We start from the raw sequence: 22,551 nt of genomic DNA, 5'->3' as shown, positions 1-22,551 counted from the left end.
GAATGTAGCATTGTAGATGAGAATTTTAACAAATGTAATCTTCATATCTTTATTTGAATGTAGCATTGTAGACGAGAAATTTAACAAATGTAATGGCATTCCTGAATACATGATTGGTTACATAGAAGAAAGAAATATAACGAACATTTGAGTTTGTATAACTCAAAAATAGTACAAATAATAAAGAAATTGCGTGAACTATTGAAATGTTGGAACGCTAGGTTGTATGAGAACAAACAAAAAAATCATTGCATAAATAGATGAGCAATTATTAAGAGTTTGATTGAAGTTGCCAAATTCAAGCGTGCTATAGGAGTTGTTTGAAAATAAATAACAATAGTGCACAGCATACAAAAATATGTACACAATAAAATTTATCAGATTTTTTAATAACATTAATAATTTATAAATAAATCACTAAATAGTAGGTTTCATATACATAAAGATGAATTCAAATAGCCACAATAAAATGTGCAACTCTTCATCCGTGATGAAGCAAAATATTGAACCAACATTGATTTGTTGACCTCAAACTTTGCAGAAAAAGGCTAAAGATGGAAGTTGTCTATCATATGGTAAACCACATCAGCACCATCTGAATTCAACCAATACGTTTTCACCTGAGAGCAACCATACAAAAGAAAAACATAACAATGAACATCAATCTGAAGTGGCATCTTTGAAGCATTTGGCACTAGAGTTTCGCAAAAACGGGTCTATTAGAAGCTTGCGAGTTTAATGGCTTCTTCTCCAAACAAAAAAATATGAGGGAAGATTCAGAGCAAGTAAAAATCTATATATATATTATGCAAAGCCAAAAACTGGTTAAACTTCTATCAAGAAAAAAATATCCAAATCTTAAGTATATATTAGAACTTCAGTCAGATGTATCAATGCCCAGAAAATGCAGAATTCTATTATTGGCATGAAAAATGATATTTTGACACTATTTTAGATGTCTAACGCGCCCTGTATGTATACGGTGTAGATACAATTTTAATTTTTAATTAGTTTTTTTATATTTCATCTTATCAAATCAATAGTTATAAGCGTATTCTATTGCCATGTAACAGAAGCAAGCAGAAACAACGGTCAATAGAGTGCACAATCCCCTCACACACAGCTATGAAATTATTAGAGCATAAGGTGAAATTTCCATGTGCTATTTAGAGTATTACTAGATTGCAATACTTTATAGGCTTTACCAAACCAAAATTGTTTAAGATCATCAGGTTTAGTCTTAAGACCTGGTTATCTGCAGTTCCTGTTTATAGTATCAAACTGTATTTGGGTTTTAGTTAAAACTTTCGTATCTTTTTGAATGTTTTCAAAGTGTTCCTAATTGATCAAGTTAGAAAAAATTTGTAAGACGTGAAAATTTCAATTAGTTATTTAGCACAATGCTCTTCTTTCAAGAATAATCCTCATCACTCTTACAAATTTATTTTATGAAATCACTATTTTCCAGGTAGTGTATGAACAAACCGTGCAAGCATAGCGTAGGATTTTAAATTTCAATATAGCATTCTAATACGGTAATACCCCATATATTTATTTCTGTATGAGTCAACTAACCCAGACCTATCTCCTTGTCACACAGAACATAATACTTTATCTCATAAATCTAATTTAACTTTTGGGAAAAATGTTTCCCAACCCCGGCATGAGTTTGTGTGTGTTGAGATATGATTGATTTGTATACCATTAGAATTGTTGTATATTGACTTATCCCCTTTAACCAAGAAAATCTCGGAGCACAATACTCAATATAAATAACCCCAGTTGTTGTGATAATTCACTTTTCTAAATTCACCACGGATAGAAAACCCACTTTTGGATATTATGTAACCATTGGGCAAAACTTGATTTTCTATAAAAGAAGAAACTGAATGTTGCCACAAATAATGAGTGCTAAAGCAGAATATCGACATTTTAAAGTACATTATATCTAGTATCATCTATTTTCATGAGTCGAGTACAAAACATGAAGAAAGCATTTGGAAAGACTGCATCAAATGGAAATCACACAAATTCTGTAATAAACATTTAAGATACAACAAAGCATACCTGAATTGTACTGTGAGCAACGTATCGCTGTTTACTTGTCTGAAAGCTGACATCCACACGCTCCCAAGATACCTTAGTTAGACCCCTTATCATCTTCTCTACATTAAGGAAGAATTAAAATATCATAAAAATAAGGACTTTATAGTAGTCTATGAATCAAAAGAATCAGCTACTGAATAGTTTGTTCAAGACAATTCATTAGATATCAGTCAGGCAACTATTGTTGTTAACAGATCCCAATCCCTTACTTTTAACATTATTTCTGAAAATTAGAACTTCTAAATTAGGGCCAGCTAGCATATTTGCATAAATTAAATTAGAGAATACCAAGTGACATATCTAAGTTTAACGTATTTGTCCAATTGAGATGGACAAAAAAATGATAATATGTTTTTTGTCCTTTTAAAATTGAAAATTTTCAATTTTGGTCCATATATAAAATCTATTCTGCTTAATAAAATCAATAAGAAAACTGTTACATGCTATAATTTTTTTTATGCTTAACAATATAATTTGCAAAAGGTCATAAAACATACAAGGAAATGAAAAACAAAGAATAGAAGATTGCTCTTATTTTATTATTTTAATTCTGGAAGAATTAGACATTTGTACTAATTATCAATAATTAAGAATAAAGCATATCGATCCTCAAGACATGGATCCAAATGAAGAGTTATGCTCCAAGGTATCAGTACAGTCTCATTTATGCAGGAGCAGTACAGAAAAATAACACAAATCATTTTATGAAATTAATTTGCATCATAAAATAACGAAAGAACCTTCTAATTCAGCTGTTTGGCCTCCAACATTTGAAGACTCTGTATTGTAAATGCCGCTGGTGTTATCTCCTTCAACATAAACAATGTGTGGGTATTTTTCATCATTTACAATAAGATTGGACTAGCACAAAAGAAAACAGAATTTAGTCTCTGAAGGCAAGGTGAATTATTAAGGTAGAATAATATTATTAGATTGGACTAGCACAATACCTTAGGAAGTTCATGCTGACGGCGAATCGAGGAGGTACGCCATCCAACCATCTCTTCAAGCTAAGTCAAGAATCATCTGTGCGTAAAAGTATTTCCTTATTTGAAAGTTTCATCAGCACCTTTGTGCCAATTTATACTTGAAAAATTACCAATTTATTATTAGCCAAGGTGACATGGTTTCTAGCTGTCTATAAACTCTTTACAAAGAACACAAAACTGCCTCTTCATACTTTGACATATGTGGTTGCTCTAGGTTCATAAATCTTAAGCTTTTGTAATATTGGAAATTTAATAAACATCAAAGATGTGTTATTATTCAATATCTAAATTAAAAAAGGATACGATCATAATTCGCATTTGCATATGCCACCCGGCGCTTGAATGCATGCAAAGCTGACCTACATCATCACAAACAATTACATCGGCAATATTACAGAAATGGATAAAATGATATGTTGAAATTGACTGATACAATAGTACTAACATGAATTTTAAATCGTCCGAGTCATCAACCATCCGCAGGAGCAGAGGAGGTTTTCCACCATCACTGTCCATGAGGAAGAGATGCTTCCCAGATCTCCCGGCAACTAAGTGTGCAGTTTGGGATGCTCTTCTCTCAAGGAAAGGAAGACCGCAAAGCAAGGGAAGCTAAAACAAACAAACAATGGAGAAAAGCAATGAGAGATTTTACTGCAATTTCAATATATGCACTTGAATATTAGTGTTATAATATAAATAGGTTAGTTATAAGTTTTATAGTATTATGTAATTAAAAGTGATTATGATAACTGCAAAATATTTGTATTTATTGTTTAATTTATACATAAGGTAGCCTACTAAGTAGTTGAGGCACATTAATTACATCATATACCTCCTTTTTCTCATTTCATTTTCTCTTAACATGGTATCTAAAGCCTAAACATGAAACAATCCTAATCCATGAGAACATAGTAGAACTATGGCCTGCAAGTATACAAGTATAATTTAATTTGCTGAAAAGTGTGTTTCACCTCTAGTTTCCAGCCTCCCGCTGTGTATATCTTTCTCAGAACTTAAAACTCATTTTCGGTTCACAATTCCCTGCTATCATCAGCCGCCTTCCCAACCAGCAACCACTGGATCTGAAGCACCTTGTCAAGCCTAACCCATCATCACTAATGTTGTCTACAACGGACCCCACTAACTCACTGTTTTGTCTCCATTTGCCTTAGTTTATTTTAGTGTCAGTCATATTGTGTCTACATTTGGGGGAATGGATTCTCTCAAGTGTAATTTACACTTGAGAGAGTAAAGTGCAGGAAAATATTCCTTTTTAAACATAACCAACTTTCACAAACGGCAGGAAAATTAAACTAGATGATATTGGCCTAGACATTGTCCTTATCCTTAAACAACCTTGTGTTTGGAACATGTCACATTAACAGTTCTGTGACTGCTTCCAGCAGCACAAACCATGGTGATGGTCAGACGACAAAACTACCAAAACAAACTTAAGTTAGACAATACATTTGTTACCCATGCTGATGACTCAATTTAGACGTTTGTTGCTCTAAGGGACTACCGGAGACTATTGAATGTTTGCTAAGACCAATCACTAGATAGTATGCCATTAGATACTATTTTGGGCCGCCCACAACGGCCCAAAAGCACGGAAACCCAATAGCGGTGACAGGCAACAGTAAGGCGCTGAACATGTGGACTCCTTTTCCCTATCAAGGAGATAAATTCTCCTACAGAGTCTAACCTCGCCATCCAGACCAATTTGACGGAAGGCCGCATTTGACGCCCTCTTGCGCAAATTCAGTTGCTAACTACCTCTCCTATTTAAAGAAGGGATCGCGCCATTTATCGAGCTATTCAATCCTTCTCCCTAAATAAACTAAGATGATCTAAGATATTATACTATCACAAATTGATCCTACTAGATAAACTAAGATATTCGAACACAATATAATTATTGTACAAGATATTTTTGAATATCCTAAAAATATCTAATGGGAAAAGGATACAAGTGTAACCAAAACAAATTCAAAATAAAAATGTCAGTCTGAAGCTGTGCCTATAGAGTATAAACTGATTGCCAGAAATTAAATGCCAAAAGCTATAACCAAACCTAACAATTTCCCTAATTGCAGTGAGTTTCGACTTAAATGATATCCATGTGTACGTTTCTTCTAAAAAAATTGAAATGACTAATATTTGTTTGTTCAACAACTTTAAGTAATTAAGTGACAACCTCAACCAAATCTTGAGCTACAGCTAATATAAAAGTACCTGTTTATTTCCTCTTGAACCAAGATGAGGTGTTGCAAATGTTATAAAGTTCATTGGCTCTAAACCGGCAATTTTGGCTTCATAACTCTGTTTAAGGCACTGCTTTGAATATTCTGTCTTCTCTTCATTGAAACAGTTTCTGGTGGAACCAACGCGTTCCAATTTTGAAGAATCATCATAAAGTCTCCCAATTGCATATCTTGCCACCAAGCCTCCTAAAGAATGTGCGACAAAAGATATCTTCTGTACCTCTGGCCATCGTCTAGTAACCAATAGTACCTGGTCAAATACGAAATAAAACTGAAGATTTAGATGCAAGTGAGTAATGGCAAACCCAACATTATAAATGAGATTTTAGGGAAGCAAGAAAAATTAAGATGAGCAAAGAAAAAAAGGTCATATTATTATTACCAAAGTACCTCTTCAGCCAGTCTCTCGCCCATTGTGTCAACACCATCAAACGTCAATCTTGAAGAATTGCATTCACTGCCTGTCCATAAATTGTCGAGTAAAATAACAGATGGTTTTCTTAATAGACAGTGCAAAAGATAATACAAGTTAAAGATTGGCAGACTTGGAAATGTCAGGGCAAGAATCAGATGAATATCAGAGTAAGATGATTCAATATTTTGAGAAATTAAAAAAAAAATAGTTGATAAATTTATGTGATCAGTAAAGTTTCTGTTTGTGAAAGATGTTTTATATCATCTATAGAAAGATGGAGAGAGTTCAGCCAAAGAACAAACTATCCATTTGTAATTCAACAACTGACACAGATCACAAACCCAACCAAAAAACTTAACATTTCAGTGATATGGTGTATTTCAAATTCTACTAAGGTATAAATGTAGCAGCTATATTTATGAAGGAAGAGGGAATGTAGCCAGCTATATTTATGAAGGAAGTGGGAAAGCTTACGGTGCACAATAACTTTATCTGGAAGCCTCTTCACAAACTGCTCTGCAGCATATCTCCAATCAGAAGCACTGAAGAGGAAAGCATGTTTCATTGTAACCATAGAAAAACAAAGCATGTTTCACATATAATCTATTTCAAAATATCGAATAAACTTCATCGCACCAAGGAAAAATGAGATAATGTTGAATAAGTGTTCAACTAAATTATTCAGCTAACATAATCATAGAATAATAGAATTTTGATTATAAACTCAAACTGCCCCAGAATCACTTCTTTTTATTGGCAAATGTTAATAATTAGTTGTAAGAAATGTTAATGTGTTAACAATAGATATAACAAAATAGAGAAGAAGAAAGAGGCCAGGGTTTTAATAATGTGAATATTGTAGAAATATAGTGTATATTTCCTTATGTTTTATGAGAATTACATATGCTGTATTTATAGACTGCATAAGGCAGGATTTGAAAGAGAAATCTGACCTAAGAATCAGGGGAATTAATTTCCCATGAATGCTAATTCTAATTACAGAAAAAAAACAGGAAATAATAGCTAATTAATTACATTAATCTTAATCCTTAATGAGCTGTACAAACAGAATCATTTGATTCTGTATTGATTATTCCATACTCCCCCTCAATCTGGGTGGTAGATGTCTATCATACCCAGATTGGATCTGATATTCTCGTATATGTTCCTTGGAAGGGCTTTTGTTAGAATGTCTGCAGTTTGCTGGCATGATGGAATATGATTAACACTTATAATTTCATGATCAATTTTCTCCTTGATGAAGTGTCGGTCTATCTCCACATGCTTTGTTCTATCATGCTGTACCGGGTTCTTAGCAATGCTAATAGCAGCCTTGTTATCACATAATATCTTCATGGGGTGATTGGTAGGAATTTTGATCTCATCTAGCATTCGCTTAAGCCAAATTCCTTCACAAATACCTTGTGACATAGCTCTGAATTCTGCTTCTGCGCTACTCCTAGCCACAACAGATTGTTTCTTGCTTCTCCAAGTTACCATATTACCCCATACAAATGTGCAGTAGCCTGTAGTTGATTTCCTGTCAGATAAACATCCTGCCCAATCAGAATCGGTGTAGACTTCAATGCCTCTGTTTGAGTTCTTTTGAAAATAAAGTCCTCGGCCTGGCGTACCTTTCAGGTACTGGAGAATTCTGTTCACATTTCTCATGTCAGTTTCAGTTGGATTTGACATATAACGACTAGCCATGCTTACAGCAAAACCAATGTCTGGTCTGGTGTGAGTTAGATAGATTAGTTTTCCGACTAGACTTTGATATCTATCTTTATTAGCTGGTACATTCACATCTTCACTCCTTTTTACTTGTTCTATGGGAGTATTGGCAGCTTTGCATCCAAGCATACCTGTTTCTTGAAGTAAATCCAGAGTGTACTTCCTTTGAGAAACTGAAATACCATTCTTTGTTCGTGCAATTTCCATCCCTAGAAAATACTTGAGCTGTCCCAAGTCTTTGACTTCAAATTCTTTTGCTAGAAGTTTCTTTAACTGGTTGACTTGTTGATCATCGTCTCCCGTAATTACGATATCATCAACATAGACAATAAACAAAGCTATCTTCCCATCCAAAGAGTGCTTGACAAACATGGTATGGTCTGTTTGACATTGAACAAAAACATCTTGCTTGACAACTTTTGTTAGTCTATCAAACCATGCCCTTGGTGATTGTTTGAGGCCATATAGAGATTTGCGAAGTCGACAAACCATGTTGGCGGTTCCAGGTGATTCAAGTCCCAGAGGAATTTGCATATATACCTCTTCTTCTAACTCTCCATTTAGAAATGCATTCTTTATGTCTAGTTGGTGTAGGGGCCAATCTAGATTTGCTGCCAAAGATAGTAGAACCCGGACAGACTTGAGCTTCGCAACAGGTGCAAAAGTCTCCTCATAATCCACCCCATATGATTGTGTGAACCCCTTTGCAACCAACCGAGCTTTGTACCTGTTTATACTCCCATCAGCATTGTGTTTAATTGAAAATATCCACTTGCATCCTACTGCTTTCTTCCCTTCTGGTATAGCAGTGATCTCCCATGTGCCATTTCTTACAAGTGCTTGAACTTCTTCTGTTACAGCTGCTGCCCATTCAGGTTTCTGCAATGCTTCTTGAATATTATTTGGAATTTCTATGTTGTCAACAGTTGCTACAAAGGACCTGTAACTTTGTGATAGTTTTCCATAGGAGATATATTTTTCAATAGGGTGTTTAGTGCAAGTTCTAACCCCTTTTCTCATAGCAATAGGAATATCAATATCTATTGTATCAACATGTTCAGAGTTAGGAAGAATATTACCTGTGGGAACTTCATTTTCTAGAGTCTGGTTTGACTCATGGCCTTGCATTGGAGCTTTGCTTGACTCTACCTCCTTCCTTTTATAACAAAAACCCTTCCACTTGCTTGTTTTTGGATCACAATCCTGTTGAGATGTGGTTGAAACTATAATTGGTTCTGTTTCCGTCACAACTTCTGTTGTCCTTTCACTTGGCTGAATGTTTGAGGTCTGGTCTGGTAATTTTTCAGCTGGTTTAGGCATAGGTTCGGCTGATTGAGTGTTGCCGGTTTGGTTTGGTAAGATTTTGTCATGTTCGGTTAGTTCAAGAGGCAAAAGTTGGTATTCTGAATTTTCTATATGCTCCCCCTGAATACCAGTTTTGGTGTAATAGGGTTGATTTTCAAAGAAGGTTACATCCATAGTGTGGTAAAAATTTTTGGTATGGGGAGAGTAACACCTATATCCCTTTTGGTGAGGAGAGTAACCAAGAAAAATGCATTTGATGGATTTTGGGTCTAATTTGCTTCGGTGAGGGTTGAGGTTATGGACAAAAGTTGAGCATCCAAATATTTTTAATGGAATAGAGGAAAAGATTTTGCTGGTTGGAAATAGGTTTTGAAGTGTGGAGAGTGGGGTCTTAAAGTTAAGGATACGGGAGGGTGTTCGATTTATAAGGTGAGTTGCTGAAAGGACAGCTTCTCCCCAAAAGTGTTGTGGGACATTTGTGGCTAACATGATTGATCTAGTCACTTCCAAAAGGTGTCTATTCTTCCTTTCCGCGACTCCATTTTGTTGGGGAGTGTCCACACACGAGCTTTGGTGAACAATTCCAACCTTTTGAAGATAGGAATTTAGAGCAAGGTTGTAATACTCACGGCCATTGTCAGTTCTAAGTATCTGAATATTGCTTTGGAATTGTGTTTGTACCATCTTATGATAAATTTCAAATATTCTCCCTACTTCTGATTTTTCCTTCATTAGAAACACCCAGGTAACACGTGTGTGATCATCAATAAAGGTGACAAACCATCTCGAGCCTGTAATGTTGTGGACTCGTGATGGTCCCCATACATCACTATGGATTAATGAAAAAGGTTTTGAGGGTTTATAAGATTGGGGTGAGTAATGGTTTTGTTATAAACCAATCGAACAGTACACACACAATTTGTTTATGCAATTAAAAATAGTACTGACAGTGCAATCAAAATGCAGTAGCAGAGAAATAGTGGTTATATTGATGGAAAATGGCTAAGCCAATTGCAAGAGGAATACAGTAACAGAAAAGCATAGAAGCTTCCAGAGAGGAGAGAGAGTCAGGATATCAATCCACTAAATTCTTCCCACCCTATCATTGCCACTCATTGTGGTACTTATTAAAATTCTGCAGCATATTTTCTGTTAGGGAATTTAGTCCTCAATCCACGTCTAGGCTCCTCAAAATGTGGATCATGTGCCACGTGTTCTTCTCCATCATTTACTGTGGTAATTTCTTTGTCCTTATTCATAACATTACTCCCCCCTTTAAAATTAACCTTGTCCTCAAGGTTAAAGTTTGGATAGTTATGGGAAAATTCCCTCCAATTTTCCCATGTAGCTTCAGAGATAGGCAAGTTAGACCATTTAATCAAGACTTGAGGCACTTCAATACCATTCTGCAATAGAACTCTAGAATCCACTGCTACCTCAGGTTGTAAAATAGGACCATTTTCAATAGTGAGTAATGGTAGAGGCAAATATTGAGTATGATGTTCTCCTTTGCACAACTTCAAATTAACAACATGAAACACAGGGTGGATTTTTGCAGAAGGTGGAAGTAAAACTTTATAAGCTACAGCACCAATTTTCTGAATGATAGGGAATGGTCCAAAGTATCGAAGTCCCAACTTTTGGTTCTGATGTAAGGCCAATGAATGTTGTCTGTAGGGTTGGAGTTTGACCAACACCATATCCCCTAATTGAAACTCAACAAATCTTCGCTTAGCATCCGCATACTTCTTCATAACCTGTTGAGCTCGGTGCAAGTTAGCTTTGAGAAGTTGTAAGGCGTTATCCCTCTCAGTGAGCAGCGTTTGCAAGGCCGGTGGATCAGCTGCAGCAGTATCGTATTTGAGAAGAATCGGAGGCTCCCTACCATAAACTGCTTTAAAGGGCGTCATGCCAATACTACACTGGTAGGAAGAGTTATACCAAAACTCGGCCCAATCTAGTAGTTTAGACCATTTCTGAGGAACCTGACCAGCAAAACATCGCAAATACATCTCAACACATTTATTAACCGCTTCAGTTTGACCGTCCGATTGTGGATGGTAGGCTGAACTCATAGCTAAAGTAGTCCCACTTAGCTTGAAAAGTTGCTTCCAAAAAGAACTTGTAAAGACTTTGTCACGATCCGACACTATACTTTTTGGAAAACCATGGAGTTTCACCACATTGTGCAAGAATGCTTCAGCTACTTTCACACTAGTGAAGTCAGATTTGAGAGTAGTAAAATGGCTATACTTTGAAAGTCTGTCCACAACGACCATGATAACCGTGAATCCATTGGATGGTGGCAACCCGGTAATAAAGTCCATGGATACGTCATCCCAAATTTGCGATGGAATAGGCAAGGGTTGCAGTAGGCCGGCTGGGGCAGCAGTAGAGTATTTAGCTTGTTGACATATTAGACATTGAGAGACAAACAAGCGAATATCTCGAGACATTGAGGGCCATGTGAACTGAGAAGCAATTCTTGCTTTGGTGCGTGCAATTCCAGCATGTCCTCCTAACATAGATGAATGGAACTCTTGCAAAATTGACTGAATAATGCTAGGCACATTGGGCACTATTATTCTGTCCTTCCAGTATAGAATGTCTTGTCTCACTTGATACAAAGGGTCTTGACAAGTTCCCTGCAAACATTGCAATTTAATCTGAGATAGAGAGGGATCAGCATTGACTGCAGTGATGATAAGTGATAACAGAGGATTGACAGGTCCCGACAAAGCCATACAAAAGGACCGAGACAAGGCATCAGCAGCTACATTGTCCTTGCCTGGTTTATATTCGATAGTGAAGTCATATCCTAGAAACTTATGCAGCCATTTTTGTTGCTCCGGGGTTTGTATCGTTTGGTCGGTTAAGGCCTTTAAGCTTTGTTGATCTGTGCGGATGATAAATTTATGACCCAATATGTAATGTCTGAACTTAGCCATAGCCTCAGTAACGGCGTAAAGTTCTCTAACATATGCAGACTTGTGTTGCATCGAGCTGTTGAGTTTTTTAGAGAAATAGGCAATTGGATGCTTGTCCTGACTCAGAATTGCACCAATGCCAGTACCCGATGCATCAGTCTCTAAAATGAAGGGTTTAGAGAAATCCGGAAGTGCCAAAACAGGAGCCACGGTGATGGCCTTCTGTAAAGCTAGAAATGCCTCAGTTGCAAGTTGGTTCCATACAAATGCATCTTTCTTCAACAATGCTGTCAAGGGTGCAGCAATAGTAGCATAATTTCGAATAAATCTGCGGTAATAACCTGAGAGACCCAAAAAACCTCGTAAGTGTTTGAGCGTTCTAGGCAATGGCCAATCCAATACAGCTTGTACTTTGGATTTGTCCATTTGTACGCCCTGGTGAGAAACCGTATGACCTAGATAATCCACTTCACTGAATCCAAAACAACATTTGGACATTTTTGCAAATAGAGAATGTTGGCGTAGGAGCTGCAACACTTCAGTCAAGTGAGATAAATGAGCTGACCACGTCGGACTGTATATAAGAATATCATCAAAGAATACCAATACGGACTTTCGGAGTTGAGCCTGGAATACATGATTCATTAAGCTTTGGAAGGATGCAGGGGCATTCGAAAGGCCAAAGGGCATGACCAACCATTCATAAAGGCCTTGATGTGTTCGGAAGGCAGTTTTATGTCGATCTTCAGGCTTGACCAGTATTTGGTGGTACCCGGATCTAAGGTCTAACTTAGAAAAATATTGCGCACCAAAGAGTTCATCTAAAAGTTCATCCACAGTTGGGATAGGAAAACTGTCCTTGATAGTGATAGAGTTTAAAGCGCGATAGTCCGTGCAAAATCTCCATGAGCCATCTTTCTTCTTAACTAGTAACACAGGGGAAGAGAAAGGACTGTAGCTAGGTTGTATAATACCTTGGTCAAGCATCTCTTTCACCATGAGTTCAATTTGTTCTTTTTGACTATGGGGGTATCGATATGGTTTCACTTTCACTGGGTTGCTACCTGCCGCCAACGGAATAGCATGATCTTGGAACCTAGCTGGAGGAAGACTTTTTGGTTCAGCAAACACATCAACAAATGCTTGTAATATAACTTCAATGTCAGGGTGTGGATCAGCGTTGACAGTGTTATCCTTAGGTACAATCTTGTCAAACTGAAGGTAAAAAGCAACATCAATAGCATGAGTATGTTGTAATCTCCTGATGTGATGGAACTGTGCCGGTCTTGGACCCTTAGATTTCTCACCATAAAGTGTAATAAAGCTATCCTTGACATAAAATTTTAAAGACAGAGCATTGTAATCAGCAATATGTGGTCCTAAGGTTTTTAACCACGGGACTCCCAACACCAAATCAGCTCCAGATATAGGTAATAAGTAAACAGGGATATGTAATGTGTTTCCTTGAATAGCTATAGGTAAGTCTTCAATGTAACCCATCGTAGTCAAGGAATTCCCATTTCCAACCATAACTTGAAACTGTGTATTAGCTTGGACTGGCAATTGCAAGGATTGAGCAATCCTTGGTTGTAAAAAATTATCAGAGCTGCCACTATCCAATAAAATTGTAACTGCAATGCCTTGAATCTGACCTTGAAAGCGCATTGTGCCCAAACCATGAGAGCCATTCAATGCATTAAGTGACAAGTGATGCTCAGAATCTCCAATTGTTGGTGGTTCATGGAAAGTGGTGGCAAGGGAATCTGGTGGTGGGTCATTGTCATCCTCCTCCATTTGTAATAAGAAGTAATGACGGTTTGGACATTTGTGGGTAATGGAAAATTTCTCATCGCAGTAATAACAAAGCCCTTTTTCGCGGCGGATTTGCATCTCGGCACGAGTAATGCTTTTCACTGGGTTGTTTGGTTTAGGGTTAGGAAGTAATGGTGGATTTGTGGGGTTTCGAGGTGTGGAATTTGGGCCAGGGAAATGGTACGGCTTGTTGACGGTGGAATTGTTAGGTTTTGGTGGTGGTGTAGGGCAGTATTTGTCTTCGAAGAGTCTGGCCAAGGCGTAGGCGCGAGACAACGACGACGGTGTTTGAGCAATCACGTCACGCTTGATATCCGGTTTAAGGCCACTTATGAAACAATCAAGGGTGGCTTCAGGACTCAAACCTTGTGCTCTGTTGGCTAATGCAGTGAAAGCAGTGTAAAATTCAGAGACGGTAGTGGTTTGTGTGAGTTTGAATAGAGTGGGTCGTGGGGATTCATACGGAGATGGGCCGAACTCCATTTCCAAGGCCCGTGTAAACATGGCCCAAGACTGAAACGGCTCATTTCGAGAAATCATTTGGAACCAAGGCACAACGTCTTTTTCCATATGCACGGCGGCAATGGTAAGACGGTGGTTATCCGGCGTAGCATAAAATTCAAAGAATTGTTCAGCCTTAAAGATCCAATTCATTACCTCAGATCCATCAAAACGCGGAAAATCGAGTTTGATGTTGCGCATCTGAAACGGTTGAATCGTTGGAGTTGGGGTCGCTTTGTTAGAAGAGTTTTGCGTCACATGAAGGGAGCTAAGCTGATTTTCAACCCGTTCGAATCTAGCTTGATCCAGGTGACGAGATTGCATATATTCGTTGTGACGGCGTTCTGAATCTTCAAGAAACTTCTGCAACGTTTTGTGCATATCAGCGATGGAGTTCTCCATACTCTTCATGCGTGTATTCTCAGCCATTGAAGAGCTCAATGAGAGCACCAAATGTTATAAACCAATCGAACAGTACACACACAATTTGTTTATGCAATTAAAAATAGTACTGACAGTGCAATCAAAATGCAGTAGCAGAGAAATAGTGGTTATATTGATGGAAAATGGCTAAGCCAATTGCAAGAGGAATACAGTAACAGAAAAGCATAGAAGCTTCCAGAGAGGAGAGAGAGTCAGGATATCAATCCACTAAATTCTTCCCACCCTATCATTGCCACTCATTGTGGTACTTATTAAAATTCTGCAGCATATTTTCTGTTAGGGAATTTAGTCCTCAATCCACGTCTAGGCTCCTCAAAATGTGGATCATGTGCCACGTGTTCTTCTCCATCATTTACTGTGGTAATTTCTTTGTCCTTATTCATAACAGGTTTTGAGTATGTTTAGACAATTGGCAAATTTCACACTGAAAATGTTCCTTGTTTTTATTGAATAAAGAGGGAAACATTTTTTCCAAGTATATGAAATTTGGGTGGCCTAATCTATAGTGCCACGTCATTACAGGATTATTATCACTTGAAACTGCAGCTGCAACATGACAATTATTCTTGAGTTTTTCTTCTGATTTTTTCACTTGAAGGAGGTAGAGTCCAGCACACTCTTCAGCATTGCCAATCGTCTTCCCCGACTCCAAAGTCTGAAATTCACACAAGTTAGGGAAGAATTTAGTAACACATTTCAAATCTCTTGTGATCTTGCTAATAGACAGCAAGTTACAATCCAGTTTAGGCACATACAAAACAGAGTCAAGTGTAATATTTGGTGAAATGATAATTGATCCTTTACCCATGACCTTAGAATGTGTACCATCAGCTATTCGAACATTATAGTTATAGGGACATGGAGAATAACTACTAAACAAAGTAAAATCTCCAGTCATGTGATCTGAAGCCCCTGAGTCAACAATCCATGATTTTATTTTTTCCTTACTAGTGTTTAGAGCATGTAAGTAATTACCTCTTTGAGCCACTACAGCAGTACCACCTTTTTCTGCAATTAACATGGTTTGCTGAAGGAGTTTTTTAAGAGCCTCCATTTGTTCTTTGCTAAAAAGAGATGAGTTAGAGTATACCTCAGCTTCTTGATTGTTAAATGCTGTGTTACCTCTTCCCTCCTTGCCTTTGAAAATTTTGGTCTCCGAAGGTTTTCCATGTATGATCCAACATGTTTCCTTTGTGTGGCCTGGTCTCTTGCAGTGTTCACACCAGGGGCGGGTTTTCTTTTGTGGTGGCCGAGGCTGATTCCCTCTTGCTGCCATTGCAGAGCTTTCGCTGTACGGAACTGAGCTAGGTGTTCCCAACATGATTTTCTTCCTGCTTTCTTCCCTTCTCACTTCTGAAAAGGCTTCTCGAATTTTGAGAAGTGGTTTGGTTCCAAGGATCCTTCCACGAACTTCATCTAGGTCCTTGTTTAACCCCAATAGGAACTTGTAAATCCTATCTTTTTCCACCAGCTCCTTATATTTCTTTTGATCTTCTGTACAACACCATGTAACCTCTTCATATATGTCGAGTTGCTGCCAGTGTTTGTTAAGTATATTAAAATACTCAGTAACAGAAGATTCTCCCTGTCGAAGGTCATGAAGAATGCTTTTAATCTCAAATATGACAGATGTATTGTCAACATTTGAGTATGTTTCCTTCACTGCATCCCATATCTCTTTTGCAGTGTCATAGAACATGAAATTTTCACCAATTTCGTTTGTCATGGTATTGAGCAGCCATGACATTACTTGGCTGTTCTCAAGTTTCCATTTCTGAAAGTTTGTCTCCTTTTTCGGGACATTTAGAATCCCCCGTTGTGTAGCCTTCCCTTCCTTTTCCTTCGAGGAAGATCTTGACTGACCTTACCCATTGGGTATAGTTTTGACCATTTAATTTATGGCATGTGATGAGGTGAGTGAGCCCTTCGTGTGAACTGGTCGGAAATGATCCAGTCTCCACTTTGAACGATTCATCAGATTTGGGATCCTCCATAGTTTGGCGGCGCTAGGTTAGGGATGGTTCAGATCGTGCTCTGATACCATGTAGAAATATATTGTATATTTCCTTATGTTTTATGAGAATTACATATGCTGTATTTATAGACTGCATAAGGCAGGATTTGAAAGAGAAATCTGACCTAAGAATCAGGGGAATTAATTTCCCATGAATGCTAATTCTAATTACAGAAAAAAACAGGAAATAATAGCTAATTAATTACATTAATCCTAATCCTTAATGAGCTGTACAAACAGAATCATTTGATTCTGTATTGATTATTCCACAAATATCATAGCTTATGAAAAATTTTAGAATGTGTGGGTTGGGTCTAACTCATCCCTAAGACTGAAATTTCACCACACACCCTCTCACTCAAGCCTCAATGAGGCCAAAGCATGGACGATGCGGGAATGTGTGGGTTGGATTAACTCATCCCTGTAAAACCAACTTGTAAAGTGAGGGTTGCCTAAACTTTTAAACACTGCACATGTCATAACTCTAAGCAATGTGGGGCTAAATTCACCCCTTTAAACCCAACACAATGAAGGTGTTAGAAACTGCAATGAAGACAAGTCAAATGCCGTAATTTAAGCGACTAGAGGTAGACCGCAATGAAGACGGAAATTCCAACAAAAATAAGAGGTACAAAGAGAATATATAATATATAATAAAATATAAATACATTAAAATATCATTAGCCTAATTAAAACAAAAGGCTCATTACATATACCATCTAACATCTCTCCCTCAAACTCACAGAGTACTAACATGAAGTACTAAAACTAAGTCAAACAAAAAAAATCAAATCAAAATAACTAACATCATAATCAACCAAAAGAGAAGTAGCCAAAGAAAGGATGCAACATAAAGAGGAAAAGTAGCATCATAATCAACCAAAAGAGAAGTAGCCAAAGAAAGGAAGCAACATAAAGAGGAAAAGTAGCAACGAAATTGCAGTCAAGCAGAAGAACACAAAGAGAGAAGCAACCAAACAAAAGAACCAATATGGACGGGAGCAGTCAAACAAAAGAACCAATGGAAAGAGGAGTAGCAGCCGAAGAGAAGGACCATTCGACACAAGAACCAAACCAAACCAAACTAGCTGAACAAACATATCTCCAAACCAAATCAGTCCAAACCAAACTAATTCAAACCAAACTAAATCAAACCAAACTAACAAAAAATTCAAATCAAACCAACAAAAAATTCAAATCACAATGAAAAGAGAGAAACAACCGAAAGGTATGCATGATCAATGCCAGAACCAATAGTTAAAGGATCAACCGAATTCATATATAATTCAATTTTGATCTTCAAGCACACAAAGTGGAAGATGACATGCCGAGAACAATTTAACAATTGAAATCAATAATCAAAACAAACACATTTTCAAACTTTTGAAAACTCAATAGCAGAACGACAAGTAGTTCAAGGAAAATCAAAACAACGGTTACAATAAATATACAACAACAACAACCAAGTTTTATCCCACTAGGTGGGATCCGTTACATGGATCAACTTCGCCATAATGTTCTATCCAGGACCATGCTTTTATCCAAATTGTTAATCTTGAGATCTTTCTTAATAACTTCTCTTATAATTTTTCTAGGTCTTCCACTACCTCTAACTATTTGACTACTCTCCATTTGATCAACTCTCCTTACCACAGAATCTACAGGTCTTCTCTCTACATACCCAAACCACCGAAGTCTATTTTCAACCATTTTTTCGGCTATAGGTTCTACCCTAACACTCTCTCTAATATTGTAATTCATAATCTTATCATGTCTAATCTTACCACACATCCAACACAACATCCTCATCTCTGCTACACTTTGTTCTCATGTTGATTCTTAAACGTCCAACATTCTATCTCATACAACATCGTAGGTCTTACCGCAGTCCGATAAAATTTTCCTTTCAACTTAAGCAGTACCTTTCTGTCACATAAAATCCCTAAAGCCCTCTTCTATTTCAACCACCCAGCTTGAATTCGATGGTTTACATCCCCATCTATTTCTCCATCGTTTTGTATTACAAACTCAAGATATTTAAATTGTGTGACTTGTGGGATGATATGGTCTCCAACTTTCACATCTAGGTTAGAAACGCATCTCTTTTTGCTGAACTTACATTCCATATATTCCGTCTTACTTAGTCATACGTTTCTAAAGCTCGTTTCCAACTCTCATTTAGATCCTCCTTCGACTTTTCAAGTAGGAATATATCATTTGCAAAAAACATGCATCTCGGTGCTACCTCTTGGATGTCCTCCATGAGTACAACCAAAATTAAAGTAAAAAGATAGGGGCTTAGGGTTGAATCTTGGTGCAAATCTATTGTAATAGGAAAATTGTCTGTCTCTCCACCTTGTGTTCGCACACTAGTCGATACTCCTTCAAACATATCTTGAATAACTCGAATATATGCAAATAAAATATGTAATAAAACATAAATAGATTAACCTATCCTTAACACAATTATAATAAAAAGGCTTATTACAAATTATCTACTAAGTCAGAGTCATTGAATCCACAATCCCTTATTGCTCCAGCTCTTGTGTTCCTCCCCTCAAACTACCTTATCAGTTATCTCATTTGGTTGGTTGTGGTAGTATATCAAAGATATCTATGTATAAAACTGACAGCTTGCCTAACTCGGTTGTTAGTTAAGGGACTTGGACTCGCTGCAATAATAATAGCATGCCGTAATTAACCTTGCCATTAATTCGAGATTGATCAACTTAGATTACACATTCACTAAATCAATATTAAAGGTTTTCGACTGTTGATTTAGTATATTAGTTTGGACAGTGACGGTTGAGATTGATAACCGTATTATGCAGAGAATCTTTTTTGTTAGTTAAGCCTTAGTAGTTAGGATTCCATCATTCCTTAAGCCTTCTATGAATTACTAATCAATGTATCGCAATCAACCAAAGACTCTTTTTTATAAATTTTAAGCACGTAATATTAAGAGTTTAATTGCTACGCACTGTCATGGTAAAAAATTTACATGATGATGCATCACAATCATTCATATGGGTTATTTTAAAAGAAGTTAAAATGAACTACAAACATTTCAAAAGATTCAACAGCCGTAATTAAATGGGGGTAAAAGTCGTTAGTTGTTAGTGCATATGAATTAAATTCCAATATTAATTATTTAATTTGTATAAAAAGTTGAATAATGTGCTATCCTGCAACATCATCGGCTCCACCATCTAGGATTAGATAACAATTGTATGAGTAGATAATAAAATATCTCATAAATGAATTAATGGTTGATATTGTTGGGATAACTTGAGGAACAAGAGAATAGAACAATAAAGCTTGATGAATAATGAAAGTATATGCTTATTGAATTTGAGGAGTACATGGATTGATTAGAATTGCAAAAATTAAGAAAGTTAAATGAATGAACTGATATGTAGCTTATATATAAGTTGAGTTTCTAAGCCTAACAAACTTAGCTAGCTTGCACAATGGCTTAATAACGTCCTAACTGACTTGTGTTGCAACAAAAGTAATCCTTAAATATGAACTAGATACACATCAGATACTATATGCACTACATAACAACAAATCATGAGTAGTTAACTTATAGTATGTACTTAAACTTTCTCATTTTACTAACTAGAAGAGGCAAATTTTAACTATAAACCATTCTGAGAACTATATTCTAAACAATGATCCCAGTAATAAAAGCTACTATAGTTATTCCTAATTCCAATATTCCAAAAAAGGAAAGCAAATTTAGAGGATCATGAAACGAAACCCTAAAATGTATTAAAACCATTACCTTCCAGTTATACCATTAACCATAATAACAAGGTGATTCGGAGCTCGTTTATCCGTGGCATCAGCGTTGAAGAACTCTTCACCGCCGATTTCGGCGCGGGGGCTACTGCGGTAACTGGTTCGGCGGAGCAGTTGCATTTTGACAGAATTGAGGGAAAGAGTGGGACCCGCGGAGAAGCTGGGTCTCGATAGTGTTACTCGTGAATCGAAGCAGCAAGTGTTGGTGGAGGTGAACAGTGATCGGGTCGGGTTGCGAACGGGTATTCGGAGCGCGACGGTAGGGTCCGTGGCGAGCATGAAAGAGTTGATTTTGTAAAATTGAACGCAACAGTGATGTTTATTGTTTAGTGAAGAGATGGATAGAGGTTGAAGTTGAAGGGAGTTGAGCGATCACGAGTTTGCAATGACAATCAATTCGTCAACGTCTCCGAAACAAAGTCAAAGTATTACATCCACGGTTTTAATGCGCACGTGGAAAAGTAGGGGGAAAAATTATTTTAATTTTAAATTTTTTTCTTATAAAGTACTCTTATATTCCAAAAATAAGAGAGAAAGAGAGGAGTCAAACCAATACCCTCTCAAATACCAGCAAATCTAAAACTAGACATTCTTAGTTTATTGTGATAAAGATAAGGAGTAAGTAATAGAGGAATAAAATCTCAAACAAGATAATTAAAGGTAGGGGAGATGATACGTGTTAATTTGTATGCATATCTATTATCTTCTCGAAAGGTATGGGTGATGAAGAAGAACATGAATTTGATCTTAACCAATGTGTTAAGCCATCTAACTTTGATGTCAAAACACAAACTTTGAATCATGAATAGCAAGAATTATCAAAGAGGAATTTTTTTCTAACAACAACTTCTTCCAACCAAAGTGAAAGGTTATTTCAATGGCATGGATGACACCAGTCAACTCAGCTTGAAGAGATGAATTACCTTCCACCAAATTCGAAAAACCATAAATGAAGTCCTTTTGATCATCTCTAAAGATACCTCCATAAGAAGCCAAAGAATTGGAGAAGGATCCATCATTGTTGCACTTTATCCACCTCTTGTTTAGAGGGAACAAAATAACCTCAATGATTTTTGGAGCATTGTGAGGATGAAGCTTGACTTTGAAACTCTTAATGATTGTGAATTCAAGAATAGAATAGTTAATAGATTTCTTCGTGAGATTGCCAACAAGAGCCACTTCTGGTTACACCTTGCTTAAAACTTGCTTCCAATGCAAGACTTTCTGATTGAATCTGCTTTGATTATGGGAAAATCAGATTGTGATGATGATTGAAATGATAAATGCCTGAATGATAACTTTGCATTAATGACTCTAGTTTTCATCACATGTCTTTGAAGCTTCAAAAATGTTGGATGGCCAAGGGACTTTTGTTAGACTTAAGAACCAATGCAAAAGATTTCGGGCAAAAAGGCAGGAAAATAAGAGAAGGATGGTGATTAGACTCTTGTTCTAAATTGAAAATAATGCACCAATAAGAACAAAAGCAGCCTCTAACACATAAATTGTCATCGGTGGGAAGTTTGTTGTGGCATAACCTCCAAACTATGAAGGCTTTAGAAAGAGGTATGTCTGGATTCCACAGGTTTTTTCCCAACTTTGAAAAGGCAAATGCAAAAATTTGAAGGCATATGTATCATCCATAGACAATTCTTCATTAGTGGATTAAAGCCAAACATAACCATCCTCTCTAAGATCCAAATGGAGGCTTATTTACATGACCTGGAAGATAAGTTAGGAAATAATTGAATGATACACTTAGAAAAGTTCCAGGTGTCACGGTGAAGAAAACTAGATACATTTATGTTATTGGAGGTTGCATTGAGAGTAGATAAAGATCTTAAGCCTAGGTCACCATGGAGAAAGGTCTCACATACCTTATTCCAATAGAATGTGACTGGATTACTCTTCAAGATATCTCCAAACCAAATGAAGTTTATTGTACACTTCTCAATTTCAGGAATTAATGACACGGGTTAGGAGTTGATGGAAAAGGTGTGAACCAACATAGCCTGGATAGTGGACTTCACCAATTTCCATGTAGTCGACTTAGATTTGATCTTATCCATAATAGGCCTGAGGTGAGAGGCCTTAGGCCTACCTTTAAAAATAGGTACACCAAGTTAGGAGAAAGGAAGAGTTCCAACCCTGAACCCAAGCTAATTAGAGATACGGTGCAGTCTAAATTCAAATATAGAGCTAGATAAAATGAAGGACTTGGTTGGATTAACATGTT

General features: G+C 36.9%; 1 protein-coding gene across 2 annotated transcripts; it reads right to left on the bottom strand.

Moving 5' to 3' along the window:
• Positions 1-344: 344 nt before the first annotated feature.
• LOC127092554 (putative lipase ROG1) lies at positions 345-20,745 on the bottom strand. Of its 2 annotated transcripts, none has more exons than XM_051031481.1 (10): positions 20,299-20,744; positions 6,249-6,316; positions 5,750-5,820; positions 5,331-5,609; positions 3,541-3,704; positions 3,399-3,454; positions 3,057-3,109; positions 2,847-2,967; positions 2,068-2,165; positions 345-620 (listed from the first exon to the last, which is right to left on the bottom strand). In XM_051031481.1, the coding sequence occupies exons 1-10, from the start codon at positions 20,592-20,594 to the stop codon at positions 549-551; spliced, it is 1,278 nt and encodes a 425-aa protein (XP_050887438.1). In that variant the 5' UTR covers positions 20,595-20,744; the 3' UTR covers positions 345-548. The 2 variants fall into 2 exon arrangements, 1 of the variants encoding a protein (XP_050887438.1); XR_007792243.1 differs by having other exon boundaries at positions 485-620; positions 2,847-2,915; positions 20,299-20,745.
• Positions 20,746-22,551: the final 1,806 nt, after the last annotated feature.

The sequence above is a fragment of the Lathyrus oleraceus genome, chromosome 1 (assembly GCF_024323335.1).
Source record: "Lathyrus oleraceus cultivar Zhongwan6 chromosome 1, CAAS_Psat_ZW6_1.0, whole genome shotgun sequence".
In the NCBI taxonomy this organism is placed as follows: Eukaryota; Viridiplantae; Streptophyta; class Magnoliopsida; order Fabales; family Fabaceae; genus Lathyrus; species Lathyrus oleraceus.
The sequence above is the reverse complement of the archived record's forward strand: the minus strand, read 5'-3'. Positions and strand labels throughout refer to the sequence as shown.

Excerpts from the sequence above, each read along its gene's own strand:
- LOC127092554 (XM_051031481.1), bottom strand. The coding sequence starts at position 20,594 with ATGCTCGCCACGGACCCTACCGTCGCGCTCCGAATACCCGTTCGCAAC. Across the intron at positions 5,821-6,248 it reads AGATAAAGTTATTGTGCACC|GCAGTGAATGCAATTCTTCA; the intron begins GTAAGCTTTCCC and ends ATTTATGGACAG. Across the intron at positions 621-2,067 it reads TTGCTCACAGTACAATTCAG|GTGAAAACGTATTGGTTGAA; the intron begins GTATGCTTTGTT and ends GGTTGCTCTCAG.